At 38.7% G+C, this 20,053-nt stretch overlaps 2 protein-coding genes across 2 annotated transcripts in view; one reads left to right on the top strand and one right to left on the bottom strand.

Moving 5' to 3' along the window:
• Positions 1 to 7,423: 7,423 nt before the first annotated feature.
• On the bottom strand, positions 7,424 to 9,727 carry LOC145692349 (zinc finger MYM-type protein 1-like). The gene has a single exon (XM_081767647.1). The coding sequence runs from the start codon at positions 9,725 to 9,727 to the stop codon at positions 7,424 to 7,426; it is 2,304 nt and encodes a 767-aa protein (XP_081623773.1).
• A 7,862-nt stretch (positions 9,728 to 17,589) lies between these two features.
• LOC145693297 (alpha-tocopherol transfer protein-like) overlaps positions 17,590 to 20,053 on the top strand; it is a 40,986-nt gene continuing 38,522 nt past the window's right edge. The window contains exon 1 of the mRNA XM_081769155.1: positions 17,590 to 17,746. The gene's annotated coding sequence lies outside the window, so the exon portion shown is untranslated. The remainder of the gene's footprint in view (positions 17,747 to 20,053) is intronic.

Genomic DNA, 20,053 nt, shown 5'->3' with positions numbered 1-20,053 from the left:
ATACACTTTTGTAGAAGAAAGTTTCTAGGCAGTAATATAGGGCAGTAAACGAAAAGTTTATTTATGGACAACTTTTAGGAAAATGAACAAACAACAAATACTAGGAACAAAATTCTTACAATCGTTTTTGAAGAAAAATCGTAGTTTGCTCTACGTGGATGACTTCACGATCTACTGTCGGTACCATGATCTTCGTACCAAACGCGCGCCAATTATAACTGACGCTCAACCGCCTGCATTAGAGGTCCCTTCGCTCTGGCTTCAAGTTCTCCTCTACCAAAACCAACTGTGTGCACTTCTGTTGTCTCCAAAACTGTGCTTTTGATCCATATCTTTCCTTGGGACCTGATCGCCTCCAGTATGTTGAGTGTATTCGTTCCCTGGCTTCCAGTTTGATAGACGTCTTACTTGGAATCAACATGTTCGCACCTTGAAGTATAGTTGTCTCCGCTCCATGAATTTGTTGCGCCTACTTTCTCATACCACCTGGGCTGCTGACCGTGTTGTGCTGCTTCGCTTTTACTGAAGTCTCATTCGATCGAAGATTTATTACGGCTGTGTGGCTTATAGCTCTGCTCGTCGCAACGTACTACGCCATCTGGACAGCGTCCAACATCTGGGTCTGCGAATTGCCACTGGGGCATTTCGTACGAGCCCCATCCTTAGCTCACGAGCCGTCTCTGTTGCACCGTCGCCAAATCCTGCAACTAAGATATCTACTTCATCTGAAGGCCATTCCTGATCATCCCTCTGAGTTTACGTTGAAAGCTGGTCCTCACCTTCAACGTTATCAAGCACAGCCTTTTAGAATCTGTACCATGGAAGTTCTGGCAGATCTTGCTGCCGACCTACCTCCCTTGCTATTTTGGGTTTCCTGCCACTTCCAACCTGGCAACTCCTTCCATCGGCGATCAACTTCTCTTTGGCGCATTTCAAGAAGGCCACTACCAGTGACCAGGAATTTATCTCTTTCATGGCCTCCTATCCGGGCTACCGCATCATGTCTAGCGATGGCTCCAAGCAGTATTACTCTGTTGGCTGTGCTTTTGTTCTGGAGGTCCACCGTTCCCGAGTTCAGCTTCATCCCTTCTGCACCGTCTACACCGCAGAATTGGTAGGCATTTTGGAAGCTCTTCAGCATGTACGTCGCCGCCAGCTTCGCGCTATTGGGACCATGCCAGCAGTGTCCTTCATAGCCTTGCCGATGTCTCGCCTCCTCATCCACTTGTCCAGCAAGTACTACTTCAGTGCCATGGCCTACTTACTTAGGGCTATGATCTTCAGTTTTGTTGGGTGCCAGGTCATGTTGGTATCCCTGGAAATGAGCTGGCCGACACTGCTGCGAAGGAGGTTGCTCTTCATGGTCGTCGTTGCCGTCTCCCTGTTCTCAGCACTGATGTTCGTCAAGTCTTTTCCCGTCTTCTGCATTAGTGCTGGCAGTCATCATAGGATCAGCAGCTCAACAACAAACTCCATGCTGTGAAGCCCCGTCTTGGAGTCTGGTCTTCGAGCTCCCGCCCTTCACGATTGGAAGAGAGGACTTTGGCTCGTCTTCGGATTGGTCATAGTCGTTTAACACACGGACACCTTCTACAGAGAACTACTCCTCTTGACTGTCACCTCTGTGGTAACGCTTGACTATTCGTCATCTTCTTGTGGACTGCGTGCCTTGTGTGCCGTGCATGCTCAGTTTGGCCTGCCCGCTGACGTCCGAACTCTGCTCAGCGATGATCCTGGCATGGTCTTGAAGGAGTTCCGATTTCTGCGACATCAGCAAGTTTTATCCACCATTTGACTTTTCTGTGTGCCTCTGTGACTGTGCAGCGTTCTGTTACTTCGATGCACCGCTTTTAACGTTTCCAGCATTATTTGTTCTTTTATCTTGTACTTTTCTTTTTCTGCACTCAGCCTATGCGTGAATGTTTTAGTGTGTTCCTTATGACCTCCTCTTCTACGGACAATACGGTTTTTTTTAGCTGTGTGTGTTTGTGTCTTTTCAAGTTTGCTGTGTGTCCTCCTACCTAGTGATGGATGCTAAAAGACCTCCGTCGTTGGTGCACCCACCCCAACCTTTTCAATTCAATTCAACAATGATGTAGAATTATTATCATTAATATTATTAATTATTATACTATAATAATAATCATAGAATGATAGAATTATTATCATTAATATTAATATTATATTTATTTATGAAATATGAACAAAATCTCTCGTGTTTGAAATAATTTTGAAACTACAATTTCTTGAGAATTTGATGAGAAAGTACTTATGTCGTGTTCTAGAGTTGTTAATGAAATCTTTATTTATTGAATACTAGCAGATTGCCCGGTATTCGCACGGGGAGAATACGTTTTATATTGGATATAAAGGTGTGAATTTCCATTTAAATGGGATCGGAAGTGTCACTGTTCATCTCAGCGACACCGAAAACTATGGATTCGACATCAATATCGGTCATTTTCGATCATTTTTATGTATCTCCTTCTTCCTCCTCCCCGAAGTTGTACTGTCAAAGTGAAATGATAAAAGCTATCCCAGGCCCAAATCTCATCTATGTTGATAATTTGATCGAGATCGGTCTGGTTGTTCAAGAATTATTAGGTCACGAACATAATTACTTACATTTAGATATTGATTTTTATATATCTCCCGCTTCCCGAACCCTACATTCTACAGTCAAAGTGAAATGATAAAATCCATTCCAGGTCCGAATCTAATCTATACTGAGAATTTGATTGAGATCGATTGGGTGGATCAAGAGTTATGAAATCACAAACATAGTCACTTCAAATTTTATATAATAGATGAACATAAGCACTTGCGCTTTTTTTTAAACTCTAAAATCATTCGTCAAGAAGTTTTCTCCTCTGAATCTTTCCTGGAAAAATATGTATCTACTAAGAAGTTGTTAATAAAATATGAAGAAAATGATTAGAGTCGTTTTCGATACATTTGTATTTTGTTTATTCTTATATTCCTTTAACGTCCTTTATTTGGGGAGGCAGAAAGAAATTTGGGGCACTCTCATAGATAATGTTCTACAAACAAATCAAGTTCATTTTTTTTTTTCTGAATACGTTGAACTGCATGGCCTCAAGAGGAGTGTAAATACAATCTTAAAGAACATATAGGTCAACAGACGAACATGCGTCTAAATGTTAATATTTCGTCGTTCAAGGACTAGTGGAAACCAATAAAAGAGAAAAAAGTACAATATTGATACCCTGATTACAAAAACTAATATCATTTTAGTTGTGCGTATGAAAAGTGAATTGGAAGGTTAAGTCATGTTCTTAAATAATAATAATAATAATAATAATAATAATAATAATAATAATAATAATAATAATAATAATAATAATAATAAATGTCGGTTGTTCAAGAAGCGACTACACAAGAAATTGTAACTAAAAGTAACTGTAAGTAGGAACGATATTCAAGTTAAGTACAACTATAGAATGTTATAATAGTTGTAACAATAACAATACTTTGAAATTCAGATGATATGGGATGAGTAGGAACAGTAAGTATTGCGCTAATTCTGCATGATTCATTTGTTGAGTTGGGGTTTAGCATTCTGTTGAGCAGCGAGGCTGTACAAGACATGGAATTACAACTTATAATGAGATCCGAACAACAGGTGCTCCCACCGAGAATCAAGCCCGCATCTCCTATAATGAAGACGCATACGCTAATCATATACTCACACCGGATGTCTCTAATAGATTCAATGGCTCCTACATTAATAATGACAACTTCATTCAGTATAGAAGGGATAGGATAAATAAGCGTTATAATCGGACACATCTTTTTCAACAGGAATAAACAATGTCCCTAGGGGGACGCGGTAGCTCAATGGTAGAGCGCTTACCTCTAGTGCGCAGGATCTCTGGTTCGATCCCTATCCACGTAAGTTTGTGGTGGACAACATCGTGTCTGTGGGTTACCCTGGGGTACTCCCGTTTCCTCCCAATTTCTCACTCCATCAATTCTTCCATCATCATTCACTAGGTTTAAATATCGTCTCCCTTAGCTTCTTCTTATTCTTTTTAAGTTTTACGTCCCACGGTTTTGTCGGCTAGGCTAAATGAGACGGTGATGATGAGAAATGGATGAAATGGTGTAATGAAGAAAGTGGAAGGAAACCCACGTACATTGTGTTTGCACTTAGTGTGAGCTGGGATCGAACCAAGGACCCCATGCACCAAAAGTGGACGTTCTAGCACTGACCCACGGGACCCCGTCTCGCTTAGTCTAAAAGGCATAGTTGTGGGACGTTAAACTCAAAGATTACATTTTTACAAAATGTCCCCATATTTATTGATGTGCTTCGAGTAGATAAACTTGATACTATAATAGATTTTACCTGTGAACGTGCCATTTGTTATATGTCTTCCGTTACCCAAGCTTCAACTAATTCGTTCTACAATAAATTTAAATACTATTCGTGCCATAGGAAATAACGCCGCTTTTTATGAAAATAATGTTTATCTAAGTTGACTCTATCGTATTGAATACTTTTGTTTTAATGTTGATTTCATTTTACTAGAATCTTTGTGATTTTTAAAAATTTTCCAATAACCTTAGTTATGGTATTTTAAATGTTATCTTCTTACTTTATTGGTTATTAGCAAAAGTATTTTCTGTCTTCTTTATTTTCGTGCATCGTACTTTCAATATGGCTTCGAATATTCTACAGGGTGTCCAATATACAATGCAACCCGGAGTTTGGGTTAGTAGAACTTTTGAACCTGAAGTGATACACAAATAATGAATACACCAAAATGAAGCTTTGTTCAGGCATATATTTTTAAACTAGGAAGCAACGTTTGAAGTAAACTAGGAACCTCACAGTGTTGCCAGATGTAACCGAAGGTGTAAATCAATTTTTGTTTGCAAAACATGTAAATTGACTCATAACTTATACGTATAGATGTTCTGTCCTTAATTTTCAGTTTGTTTAGTTGGAGTAGCTTGGAAAGTATGGATCAGAAAAAAGAATTTTTCATTTCCACCGACAACCAATTGGATGAGGCCTCTGTAAGGGGAAAGTAGTGAAATCGTAGTTTTCATAAATTAACACTCTGAATTGGCAACCCTGCTTATGTTTTACTGCATCAAAATGTGTGTTAAGGATCTGTCTACATTATGCATTTCCTGAAAACAATGAAAAACAAAATTTGAAATTATCATGATAAAACTTTTACTTACATGCACCCGGCAACACTGCTACTATCTGAAATGAATTACCAGCTCTACAGCAGATGCTGGAAGTGTTCTCTGTTTTGATTAAAACACTGGTTCACACGTTTCACCAGGTTGGCAGCAACTTTGCGAAGATTAGAAGTGTTAGTGTTCTAAATGGCACTGCGAATGTTCGTTTTCAGATCTTGAATAGTTCTAGAATTGTTCTTGTATACCTCTTGATTTAAGTAGCCCCATAGGAATGAAGAGCAGTGTTGCGGGGTACATGTAAGTAAACGTGTTATCATGATTTTTTGAAAGTTTCTTTTTCATTGTTTTCAGGAATTGCATAATGTAGACAGATCCCTAATACATCTTTTGATGCACTGAAACATCAGAAATGTTGCCAATTCAGGGTGTTAATTTATGAAAACTACGATTTCGCTACTTCCCCCTTACAGAGGCCTCATCCAATTAGTTGCCGGTGGAAATGAAAAATTCTTTTTTTCTGATCCATAGTTTCCGAGCTACTCCAACTAAACAAACTGAAAATTAACGACAGAACATCCGTACGAATGAATTATGAGTTATTTTACAGGTTTTGCAAAAAAAAAAAAAAAAAAAAAAAAAAAAAAACTGATTTACACTTTCGGTTACATCTAGCAACACTGTGTAGTTCCTAGTGTACTTCAATCGTTGCTTTCTAGTTCAAAAACACAGTATATGCCTGAACAAAGCTCTATTTTGGTATAACCATTATTTGTGTATCACTTCAGGTTCAAAAGTTCTACCATCCCAAACTCCGGGTTGCATTGTATATTGGACACTCTGTACCTAACTAATTTATAAGCCCGTGAGTCTGACACGTAAGCATTCTAACGCCTGTCAAGTTAAAATGTCATAATCATACAGAATTCGGCCTAATTTTTACAAGAAACTTTAAACTTACACACAATTATTGTTCTATGTTTGTACGTAAACAAAGAGACCGATTAAATAACACTAGCCAACTAAATGTTACTTTTTTCTGTAACTGGCATGAGAACAGCTAATCTTTGTTTTTGGATGTGCTGATAACGAAAATGTTAATGAAAATGCAAGATTAACTCTCGTTTTGAAGTTATGATAATTTTTACGTTATTGCCTATATAAGCTTATCCGTGTCTTTACCTTGTTGTTATCCCTCGGAAAAGGTCACTGAAGGCACAACCGCTTTGCCTGACGTCTGTAGTTTTCTGCTGGTGATTCCCTGATTAGTGTCCAAGAATAATCGGCCAGCATTGGTGCATTTTTTCCTCTGGTATCTCAATTCTATGTCCGAAATTTGCTAGTGGAAGCGTTCCCCGTGTTCGTCGCTTACAGCACCACAGTTATCAGGAAAGAAGTCCAAGTGGGAATCTAAGAAATGAAACTTTAAGGACATGTTGCACCCCAGTCTATCGTGGCAGTGCAGAAGATTTTCCACAAGATCCTTATAGTTTTCCATCCTCTTATTTCCTAAAAATTTTGTTGATACTTGAACAAAGGGTGAGCAAGATGGTGTTGAAACGCTGATCTTTGTAGAGTTTACATATTTGGAGACCCACAAAAATTCCCTCTTTAATTTTCTCCTCACTAAGAATTGGAAATTTTTCGCGCAAATAGAGAAATGCTTCCCCAATTTTGTCCATGGCCTTAACAAAGTTTTTCATTAGGCCCAGTTTTACATGAAGAGCAGGGAGAATTATGTTCTTGGATTCGGTAAGTGCTTCGTGCATAACATTCTAAGGTCCTGCTCAAATGATTGACGCTTAGGCCAATCTTTCTTTTTATAATGAAGTGCTTTGGTGCGGCTATCCCTGAGGCCTAGGAAGAACAGTATTTGGTGTAGCCCTGTTCAGTGTTTCTTTCAGAAAAAATGTTCCGGGGGGGCACACGTAGTTTACGGAGGGGCACATATTATTTTCATGCGGTCTCGGTATAACTTAGCAGCTTCTTTTCTAAAGTTATGTAAAAATGTCAATATTGTTATTTCTTGTCCACGAAAATACTGAAGTGTATGATCCCAATCATCACCATAAAGTTAAAATATTTATTCATGGCCTGTAAAAGTTTTCTTTTTTCGGTTCGAAAAATATAATTGGCAAATACAATAGAAATGTACTAATAATATTAAATACAATAGACATTTATAAAAGTTTTACATTATAACTTCGTCCGTATGACAAAAATTCACTTCGTAGTTTGTTTTTAATCATTAAAGAAGACGTATTCTTCTCATCTTTGCTTTGGCGTATGAATTGATTATCTCATTGATAAAAATCGAATTTGGCACTTCTTCACCCTCAATGCTGATCAACATACAGTGCTTCAAGTTTTCTTCTGCCATACGAGATCGCAATTTTGTTAATATCCTGTTCATTGTGCTGAAAGACCTTTCAACACTGGCTGTTGATATAGGTACACACATGACCGATTCACATATTTTATGTAGATTTTCATAACCAATTTTCACTTCAAGTACTTTTGGAAGAACGGGGTCTATATCCAAACAAGCATTTTCAGTGCTCTTCATCAGTGACCGAAGGAAAAATTGAAATGACTTTATATCTGCCCATAACGGTTCCATATCAACATCGACGAAATAGTTGCACAGTTTCTTTACATCATCTACACACTTGATACTTAAAAACATGCCTATGTTTTCGAAGTAGGATGCACTTTCCATTAGGCCAAGGGCGCGGTCGTTGAATGTATTTGATATCTCTTCGACAACCTGCAACACATAACTCTTTTGGTCCTTAAGCGTTTTCTCAGGATCTTCGTCTTCCACAAAAGTCTTCGAAAATTCTTCAGGCTTTTGCATGGCCTCCAAAATCATAGTCCTCAATTCGCTATTGGTGCTACAACATTCATCCGCTATCTTCGTAAGATGTTCTTTAGTGGCATCGATCATAGACATCAGAGATGAAAATGACAAGATTGCATTTTGAAGCTGCTTACTCAAGTGAGACAACGCACTTAGTAATGCATCCATAACACAAAGTGTGATAACAAAGCTTTTGTTGGTTATTTCGCTTAAAATTCCTCCCGCAAGTGACGCAAAATCAACCCCTTCTTTGTGAATATGCTCAAGAGCCAACAAAATTCCCGAGAAGCACCTTTTCACTGCATTCACAATTCTATAGTGACTTAGCCACCGTACTTCAATGCATTCAGGTACTTTTAATATAGGATCGTTTATGATTACCTGAATTTCATGCAGAATGTTTTCCCGCTTAGGTGATCTACTAAATAGATTGTATATGTCTTTCAATGTATGGAAAAATCTTTTAACTTTGGGATTCTTGTTTCTGCACGTAGCAGCAGCAAGTGACAGCACATGAGCTCTGCAGTGAATATATGGTATATCTCTGCCAGCTTTTGTTGACAGAATCCTGCGAACACCAGAACTGTTGCCAGAAAAGTTAGACGCACCATCGAAACTAAACGCTATGAGATTTTCGTATTTCAAATTGTGATTTTTCATTTCAGTGTCTATAGCATTAGCAATGGTATCGGCTTTGCAATCAGGTATGGTCACCAGCGCCAAAAATGTTTCAACCGGAGCACTGTCCTCTACATATCGCAAACACATGCTAAGGGCCATTTTATTATTTATTGATGTACTTTCATCAGCCATTATCGAAAACTTTTTATCTCTGATTTTTTGAGTCACTTTAGAACGTAGGACTTCACCAACACAACTCAACAATTCGGAAGCAGTGTTCTTACTGCAGTAGTTAGAGCGTTCACTTTGTTCATTTTTCCACGTTTCTAGTTCTGGACTACACTGTACAAGCAAATTATTCACTAGTGCCTCATATTTTGTTGTATGTGGCACTTCTTCTTTAACCAAGAAGTACAATCCACGAACAAGCATTCCCAGCGATTGGCGGTTTCGATCTTTTTCGGCTTCACTTTGACGAAGAACTTGAGAGTATACAGGGTTATTTTTTACTTGCATTCGCAGCCTGTCCATCTCAAGACTTGCAATGTGCGCTTTTGAATGATTATGCTTTTCCAGTTTTCCGTCTTTTCCTAATGCATTTTTATATGCTGTGAATGGATGAGTCACAAAAACACCTCCCGTTTTCTGCTGCACATTAGGATCATTCTTCATATATCGCTCACAATATTTACAAAAGGCACCTCCACGTACTTTGTCCTCGTACAGCCACTCATACTGTTGTTCCCACTGTTTATTATACAAACGCTTCTTCTCAACAGAACAAAGGTTTTGCTCATTTATATTTGCCCTATCATCTGCACACTTTGAAATACATTTCGACTGCTCAACATCAATACTTACATCCTTCTCTTGTTCTAGTCCGTTTGCATTTCCCTTACACTTACTTTTATCTGGCGTATTATCACTTAGACTTGTACAGTCAGTCGACAAGGAATTCGATGGGCCAGGGTCCACAGATGTTTCAAGCTTAATGTCCAACTTTTTTTCCTTTATAACAAAATTCAAGATAGATGTTTGACTTTCGTTTTTCCTTTTCTTGTTAGAAGACATACTGAACAAATCACTCACCTGTAAACAAGACACACTAATTGAAAGCAAAAACTATAATCGCCAATATTAACCTAAACAGAATAACTTGCATGTGTTATTCGTTTCAGATATACGTGCAACACGACGTTCAATTGTTACTCTTCCGTTCAAGGTTGGCAGTTACAGACACAAGATACCACCTAATTGCTAAATATGAAAAAGAAAACAACTATCGGCACGAGCTTTAGAACACCTTGGTAAAGTAGCAAGATTAAAACCGTTTGTTTATCTGTTTATTGTCTTCTGAAAATATTTATTTCCCACTGCTGGTACTATTCTATTTATTATATTATAGATGTATTACTTTGGTCTCTCCGGGGGGGCACTCTCGGTGCTCCGGGGGGGGGCAGTGCCCCCCCCAAAAACATGTCTGGAAGAAACACTGGCCCTGTTGTAGACCAAGTAATATGCCTATAACTTTCAGATCCCCGGAAATCTGTCATTTAAACTTGTCATAGTTCAATTGCAATAACAATTGTTTGATGTTATCATATGTTTCTTTCATGGAAGGTGCATTCTCAATCGGAATCGATGGTAGCACGTTGCCATTATGCAGGAGGACACTTTTGATACTTATTTTGGAGGAGTCAATGAACAACCTCCACTCATCACTTTCATAGTTAATGCCCATAGCTGCCATTAGTCCCTCTACACCACTACAAAATACCAAGTGAAATGGAAAGAAAGACATATGGCGGTTACGGAATGCAATCATATTTACCGTCTTATAAAGACAATTCCACTGTTGTAGTCTTGACGCCAACAGTTCAGCTTTATGTTTCGGCATTTTTAGATCTCTCACTAGGTCATTAAGTTCACACTGTGTTATTTTGTGATTCTCTGTACACTCATTGTTACACACAAAATCAGGATGTTTCGAAGAACTGGGTTTTGAAGGTGATGGTGCAGCACTAGTTTCACTACCATCCTCGTTACTATCACAATCAGGTGGAACAGGAACAGGCAGTCCATTTCCGTGAGGCACTGGTCGCATGGCGTACCGTATGTTAGGGTATATCAAGGAAAACTTTTCCTTCTTGGAAATACCATGTGTTAGCGGAGTTGTCATACAAAAATAACTATCATCAACATGGTTTGATGGTTCTCGCCAGATCATGGGTATAGCAAAGCGCATGGAAGATCTTTTACGGTTTAACCACGAATAAAGACTCGAGACACAAGATATACAACATACATGAGGAGCCCAGGGCTTGTCCTGATCCCGATTTCACAGCCAAAGTACAATCTGTCCGCCTTCCTAATATGTGGCGTTATTGGCCTCCTTTGCGATTTCGATGTAGCCTGTCCGCAATAGTAGCACTGTTTACGCATTTGCGAGGCATATTGAATAACAGGAATTATAATGACCGCACGCACTAACTACACTTCAATAACACGTTCTTCCAGCACAGGAACACAACACAGCTTGTAACAGACAGAACTAGGCTTAAATGAAACATGCTCCACACTTCCCTTCCCTTCTTCTTTCCCTCCCCGTTGTTGCTACCAGCCGGGCTAAAAATAGCGACAAAATACACTCAGCTATTGTTGCCTGAAGGAAACTTAATACTGTAACTTTGTCTTTTTTTTACCGGCTCACCTGTTGGTGAGCAACTACCCGAAGAGGGTTACGCCCTCTGTAGGGGAAGAGTTGTGAGCTGAACAAGAAAGGTTTGTGCACAATGATGGTTGGGAGCGTAGGGTTTATGCATTAATTGAAGGTATTATCGACTTTATTAAGTGTATTACATCTTTGGTCATTATGATCTTTTGATCATAATCATGAGGAAAGGTACAACCTAAGGGATGAGAATGAAGTGCGCTTCACATCACATCACAGGGGTAATTGTTAGATAGACAGATGTAGGTTAGCTTCTCGCCTAGAGGCGACACTAGCCATTGATGAGAGACGATGGGAGCCCTGTTAGATACAATAGGTTTCACTGTGCATGTGATGGCCAAATGTAAGGTAGAATTTCGTCGATGCAACATGGCTGATAGTAAGCGAAATCTGGGTGGTCTGGAGGAAGAGTAAAGCGTGAAGAGTAAATCGATAGGAGTAGGAATAGCCGGTGTAAGCAATGGAGGGGGACTGCGAGCATGTGCTTCAAAAGTATCATGAAGAAGGGGTTGATTGAGTGCAAGGCGGCGGCAGATGTATTTGATGCGAAGATCTTCAAGATGGTATAGGATGTGAGGAAAACTGAGTCGCTCATAGAGTTCTCGGGTGGGGCTGGGAAGCTTAACTCGATAGGCAATTCGTGATGCATGGCGTTCAAGAACTTTTAGTTTTTCGTAATACTGAGAGGAAGCAGACAGCCAGGAAGTGAAACCAAGTGTAAAGATTGGACGAAGGAACACCTTGTACGTTTTCAGAAGCGTGTCGGCGTTAAGTTCCCAATTAATGCCTGTCAGACGCTTCAGTAAGTTAAGGCGAAGATACGCTTTACGAGTAATGTCTCTCAAATGAGGTTTCCACGTGAGGTGATGATCAAATGTAATTCCAAGACATTTGACTGTTTTGCAGGTACTAAGGGTGTGCTGTCAACTGAAAGATTGAGAAGAGCAGGGTTACGCTGGATAGGGGAGCGAGCGTGAGGTGGAAGGAAGACTATTGTTTGAATTTTAGATGCATTAATTATCAAGAGCCAGTGATGACACCATGTAACGAATGTATTGATGGCTTGTTGCATATAGACATTGGTCTGATGAACAGTTTTATACGTGGCTAGTGGGGCAGTATCGTCGGCGTATTGGAATAAATGGACATTTGTTGGAAAGGGGAAGATCAGCGACAAACAGAATACAAAGAAGGGGAGAAAGTGCAGAGCCCTGAGGGACACCAGAGTGGATGAATATCGGAAAAGACAAGGTGGAATTAATGCAAACGTAGGTCAGGCGACAGGTGATAAAGTTGAAGATGAATCGGATGTAAGATATGGGTAGTTTAAACTTTTTGAGTTTTTAGATCAACGTAGGATGCCACACCTTATCGAATGCCTTTTCGAGATCAAAAAGAATTAAACAGGAAGGGCGTGAAGTATTGTAGTGAGTGGTAATGTAATTACTGAGCCTGAGAAGTTGATCGTTGATGCTATAAGAAGGACGGAAGCCAGCTTGTTGAAAGGGGAATAGGTTTCTAGTCGACAGAAAAATATGTAAGCGTTTAACTAGAATGCATTCGAGTATTTAAACTAAAAGTGGATGTGAGTTGTATAGGGCGGTATGACGTGGGGTCGGCGGGAGGTTTCTGTGGTTTCAAAATCATAAGCGTCTTCGAGGTTTTCCATTGAGCGGGAAAGTAACCAGTACGGAGGATGAAAGTATAGATGAGCGATAGAAGGTATAGAAGGAAGAACGGACTCTCTTTGATCTGGCGATATGTAATATTATCCGGCCCAGGAGCAGTATTGCGTTTATTAACAAGAAAGGAAGTGATGTCCGGTACTGTTATGGGTGATGTTAAGGGAGTGTCAGGAAAAGTATGGTCGACATGTGGTTGAAGCTGAGGAGTGTTTAGATTAAGACGATCAACTGGATGTGGGTGGTGTGGATTTACAGGCGGAAGTGGAGTGAAGATACCCTGTAGATGATGAACAAAGACGTTGGCTTTTTCGAGGTCAGTATGGAGAGGTTGATTTTGGTCTATGAGAGGATAGGTGGTACGAGTGTTCTGCCCAGTAAGGGTCTTGAAGCGCTTCTAGTTCTGACTGGGGTGTGCGGTAGTGCCTAGTTGGTTACAAGTTTTGATCCAAGAGCGTAGTTTGTATGCCTTAAGGTAATTTCGGACTGTGCGAAGAAGTTGACGATGATGTTGCAGGGACTCAACATTGCCAGTATGTAAATAATCTCTGTATAGCTGACGGGAGCGCTTGATGAGAGGAAGGTAATGTGGAGGAAGGGGAGGGCGAGAGAAAGAACATTGAGACGTAGGGATATATTGAGTTGTGTCGGAGATGATAGCATTTGTGATAGTATCCACACAAGAATATAGTTCGGCCTCGGAAGCAGGCGGCGAGACAGTATTGACAGTTTATTCTATACAGAGTCTGTATTTTGCGCAATCTGCTCGATCAAAACAAAGCGTAGTACGGATAGAGGTGGTTGAATGATCGATGGTAGCTGGTCTGGGATGAAGTTGTAGCTTGATGGGAGCGTGGTCACTGCCTATGAGATCTAAAACATCGACAGTAAACTTGAGATGCGAGATTAGAGGAGAGTATGACAATGTCTGGGGTAGTTTGACTGTCGGGGCGAGTAGGTTTCGATAGAGGAAGTATTATGCCGGTTGTGTGACTGGTGATAAAATTATGAAAGTGGTCCCGCTGTGCGTCAGAACGGCTATGTAAATTAATATCTGTCATTATAATAGGTACGAAATGTGGTAGCAATATATTGAAAGAATGGTAAAGGAATGATATGGCCAGGCCACACATATATTGTAGCTAAGGTTATGTAGAAGTTCTTATAGTAGACTGTTGTAAGAAGATGTTCAGAAAGGTTGACGACAGGAGAAAAATGTTGACGATATGGAATGACAGGCAAAAGACCAATAGCAACATCACCACTGACACGGCGCAAGATATGTGGATTATCGTGGCGTATAAGCTGGTACCCAGGAAGACGACAATGGAGTTTTGAAGTAAGACAGGTTTCATTCAGAATGAATGTATCAACACGTTCTTCTTGGAGTAATGCTTGAAATAGTAGTTTATGTTGTTGCAAGGAACGAATATTAAGAAATAAAAATGTAAGCCCCATAATGAGAAGAACGTGTAGTGGATGATGGAGAAGGAATTAAACCGCTGTTTCTTGGGCACTGGAATGAAAGTAGACATACGGTCTAGAGTATGTGGCATGGAGATTTGCATGAAAAATATATTTGGCGGCTAATTGAATGTGATGTAGGACATGGGCTCGCAAGAACGGATGTTTGTTCTGTAGTGATAAGGTAAGGAAAGAAAGAAATTGTGAAATGATGACAGGTTCGTTCAATGAAGGGGGTGGCGCCGGTTGTGCTTGTTCCGGGAGACGTAAGGGAACGACATTCTCTGGTTTGGTCTGATCTGGAGAAGGTTTAGATGGGCATTTATAACAAAAGGTTGCTTCTGGCATACAGAGCACTGAGGTAGTTGCTGCATGTTGGAGCACGTACGAGTTAGATGTGGACCTGCACAATAGCCGCACTTAGGTTGATTATGACACTGACTGGTAGGGTGTTGGCCATAGATATGACAACGCTCACATCTAATAGGTGACGATTTAGAAGTGTGAGATGGCTCTACTCGGTGTCGTTTCTTATAAATATAGGCGCCTAAATCAAGAAGATCATTGATGGTCTGCTGGGAATTGGTGAGTACACGCACCATATATGTGGGGTCTTGGTTATTACAAATTCTAAGGCATTTAAGAATATTATGGCCTTCTTGAGTGAGCTCCTCCTGAACCTCTGTGTCAGTAAACGTAGGATCTACTCCGTGAATGACCACAAAGAGAGTAGGTGATCTACGAGATGAGGGTGGTTGCTTTAGACGGGAAGTAGAGAGAGTCTTGAGAGATGCCTTTGTGCCGAAGATCTCGTAACTGTAGGAATTCAGGAGTTTGCGAGAAAACTCTAAGTCAGTACTTTTAATAATAAATGCCGTTTCGAGTGCGAACGAGGCATGTATTTAGTGATTTGGAGAAACAAACGTTTGAGGTCTTCATACTTAAGGTCAAAGTGTTCTAAGAGAAATGAATAGATTGGAGGTTCGAGTGTCTCTTGCAGAGTTGGAAACTGGTTTGAATCTGTCATGTCAACAGACATGGATGAAGTAGCTGCTGGAATTTCGTCTTCAAGTTTATGTGGTCTCTTGGCTGGTGGTTGTGAAGTAGTATTTGAAGCTATAGTAGGTGAGCTTGAACGAGAACGACCATCTATATTTTTCTCCCTCCGTAACCCTGGTTTCCCAGACATGGTAGAGGGGGCAAGGAGAACAGGTGGTAGATTAGAATGACGACCAGCCAAAGGTTGAGACGCCATGATGTAAATGCAGGCACCCCGGCCTGATGTATCTGCACACAGTGAATCAAGTGAGGTAATATGTAGGTACAGAGAACCCCGTTCGGATAGGTTCTCGGGTAGGCTTGAAGTCGCTTTAAGTATGCGTCAGTTTACTCTGGTATTGGCTAGATCAGTCTGCCAGAACAAACACATAAGCTATTAGCTCCTTCAGCCGGGAAGAGGAAAGGATCGCAAAAAACAGCCGTACTGACGTATGGTACGTCACAGCTGATAAGGTCGATGGTGCTATCGACCTGAGAGAGATCTGTAACTTTGTCTACAATCAGCGGGATTTGAAGCCTATATGGGAAGGGATTGGCAATGAGTGCTAATAAAATATAATAAATATAATTAAATGCACCCCCCTTTAACTTGGAAACGAGAGCTAATTCCAGTTTTTCATTGTCGCTTTCGTTATCAGCGTGGTCGATATAGTAAACAAAGATCTATTTTATTCCAGTTACATTTTCACTGTTGGCTAGTGAATGTAATGTTAGTAATACATAATTAGTATTATAAGGCTACATACAAATTGTAATGTGTAATGTGTAACTAAATGTGTAATGTAAATTGTTTATTGGAAATAATTCTCTAAATATAGCAAGAACAATAAAAATGTAGTCCATCCAAAAGTAATTTTCATATATACAAGGTGTTTCAAAACAACAACGACAACGTTTGGAAGGGGATTCCTGACACAAACCTAAGACAAAAAATGTAGACCAATCTGGGTGCACGAATTTTTCCTTTCGGAGTTATAAGCTGCCGAAAACATAAAAAAATGCATTTTAAAGGTTCATAGCTCCAATACTACGGGACCTACCGTAGTCGGGTCAAGACTTCACTGAGGAACTAGTATGCCCTATCCAAATATCCATATTTCAGAATCCTGTTGTAATTCCGCAACAATTTTTATACAGTACTTCAAATTATATGCCCGTAGCCAAACTTCCTCTATAAAAATTGTTGCGTGAGTACTTTAGGATTCTGAAACATGTATTTTTGGACAGTGCACATATTAGTTCCTAAGTGAAATCTTGACCTGACTACGGTAGGTCCCTAGTTTTGGAGCTATGGACCTTTAAAGTTGATTTTTTTCATGCTTTCGGTAGCCTATAATTCCTAAAGGAAGTATTTGTGCACCCAGGTTGGTCTATACTTTTATTTTGGTGTCAGGAATCACCTCTCAAACATTGTCGGTCTTGTTTTGAAACACTCTGTAGGCTATATTGCGCGATAGCGATATGGTTCTATAGTTCTTTGTGACAATGATTGTAGTGGGAAGTAGTTAACTTATTATCCGAAACAATTATTTTCGGTGATGGAGATTATAGTTCGATTCCCAGTAGAAGCTTGTGTGCTTCAGATCCCACGTTAAGTTGTAGGTTCCCATCTCATAAAACCTCGCCGCTGAACGGAATGCTAAACTATAATCTTTGAATCAAATAAACATATCTGTTCTATTATTTGGTACTTTTTACAGACATTGAGGAACACTCTGTGACATCAACTTTTACGTAAATGAAACTCTTGCTGTTGAGGGTTAATCAAATGTAGTTACGGAAATAAATATGATTTTTAAGTAGACAATATTTCTTTTTCTTTGTATTCTATATCTATACTTTTGATATTGTGCACAGTATGATGTTTATCCCGAAAGGAAAATTATTAGATGACCAAAGGTCATGATCCTTGTTCAGCTTTTTCTGCTGTTTCCAGATAGACCACATCACTTAACACTGTTACGCGATTACAACTCTTTATAAGTGTTGCAAAAGCATGTTAGCGACATTATCTTTCTACAACTCTAGCTGCGAGAAGGTCACACATTCAGTTTGTGCTAAATCCTTTGTGGTGTCAAGATTTCAACTTTATACCGGGAGGGACAGTGCACCTATTCAGAAAAATTATAATATTAAAACTTCCTCATTAAAAAGGTGAGACATTTTGTTATGCTTTAGACTAGCTGTGAACGTATGTTAATACATTTTAAACTTAATTATCCCATCCACTATATTATCGATTAATTTTCAGTGGTCGATTAGTGATTTAACGTAAGGTATTAACTACATGTACCTCTACCAGGAATCAAATTGATGGTCATGCATCCTTCGAGACAATATAGTTAGTGTATGCATTTCGGGTGGGAGACCCAGGTTCGATTCCGAATAAAAGCGCAAGTGATTCGAATTCCGCATTAAGTTGTAGGTCCACATCTCATATTGTCTCGGTGCTGAAATAGTATGTTAAACTCCAAAGCCAATCTTTGTTATCGTTTATATTGCTTTTAATGTCAATTAGTTAGATTTAGGTTAATGAAACCAAGGAACTTGCTTGGAATATAATGTTAAGAAACAGACCGTACAAAGTATTCAAAAAGTCTCTATGAACATTATCGTGGATTTAAATTTCCCAAGTTCGTAAATATAAAATTAAATTTTAATATTATAACATCAAACTTCAATGTGTGTTTCCTTTGAATATATTTTATTTATTCAGCAGTGCCTGTTTACTTTTCTTGAAATTTTACTGATTATTGAAATACTTAGCAGGAAAACCTGTCATACTTTTAACAAATAACATGTAATAATGAAACCAAATTGCTGATTTACACACTAAACTTGCTGATGTAGAGACAACTATCTGAAAAACTTGTAAATCTCAAAACATTGTTATAAATTTACAGAGATTCAATCGTAAAAATTCAAATAAGTTAAAACTAAATTGTTTTCAGTTTTATTTTTGTTGTGTTAATACATTTTGCGTAGAAATCGAATAGAAGGATTGGAATCTTGCAAATGTGTTATGCGTGGCAATGGTCTCCGATGTAATAAATAAATAAATAAATAAAAATTACTGTAAATTCCGGTTTTGAAGAAAAATACCTGAAAATATCTAACGTACGTGCGCAACCAACACTGCTACATGAGAAACAAATAAACATGCATTAAGTGTAATTGTTGTATGTATATATAACAGTATACGTACCGATAAAGTATAAATCACATATGAAAACGAGAACGTAAAATTTCTGTAAGTTAGATGTGGTTTGTATTCTGATTGTTCTATCACGTTCTACTCAAATATTTCCCTTCTATCAACAACAATTACAAGAGCGTGTGGTCTATCGTTGATACTTAGTAAAATCTGGAGTAATTTTGGTCTTAATCAGGCCGTTTGCCTCAGAGAACAGGATGTAATTTGGTTAAGGTTTCGAAGTGTATTTTGACAGTATTGTAAGGTATAAAAGTTCAACAATCAGTACTTCATTCATGTCTCAGAGAATAGTAGTAGTAATCACCTTAAGTATTGCTATGATTCGACGGACTTTTTGAACTTGTTGCGAACCGGAGAGGAACAATGTTTTAGATCACCCTTGTACTGTTCAATTCCAAAATGTAATGATTTGTCCAAACTTCATCTCATGTCAGTATACTTAATATTGTTCCTGGTCTCTGTGTCTAGTAAAGTAATTAAAAGTAGGAAGTATCTGCATTATTGAATTTTAATATAAAACAACATAAAATTTTCAGTGTTAATAAATATATCCTCAAAACTTATAAATAATAATTTGAAATTAAATGGATTCACACAAATTTATACCTAGGTACTTTGTCGCCATGTAAGACATGTATTAAGTTTTGTATAAATTATTGTTCTGTTGTGTAACAAATTTACTGGAGTTTTGTCCCTTGAAAATATATATGATCAAATTCATATGTTCTTCGTAGAGAAGACAACCGTAACAGCACCGTCTTTAAATTACACAGTTAATCGGAAGTACCTGAAAACTAGCACTAGATTTGAAAACTTTATAGTCAACATTTAATTTAATTTATTTTTGAATTAACGTCGGATATGTGGTAAGCTTTCACGATGCTAGCGATTTTTTAAAAAATAAAGACAGACATATTTCTTTGTTATAATGTATATAATAACTACGTCATCAGTGACAATGATCCATTCGGATAATGACCCCTTTCCTTACGTTATAGTCTCCACGTTTTTTTTTTTTTTCTTTCTATTTCTTATCAAGAATGAGACAGTTGTACAAACGTCATTCAGCATCTCTTATGATACGCAATTGACGTTAATGCGAGTAACGAAGTGAAGGACTTTTTTTTTTTTGTCACTTTCAGTTTCCAATGCTAAAATAGACGCGACGAAACACAGAGAATGTTTAGGTTCGGTTAATAATATAATATTTAAAGATAATTATTTTAAAAAATATATTGCATTTCGTA

The sequence above is a fragment of the Thermobia domestica genome, chromosome 8 (genome assembly GCF_964235325.1).
Source record: "Thermobia domestica chromosome 8, izTheDome1.hap1.1, whole genome shotgun sequence".
Lineage (NCBI taxonomy): Eukaryota > Metazoa > Arthropoda > Insecta > Zygentoma > Lepismatidae > Thermobia > Thermobia domestica.
This window is presented reverse-complemented; position numbering and strand designations above follow the sequence as displayed.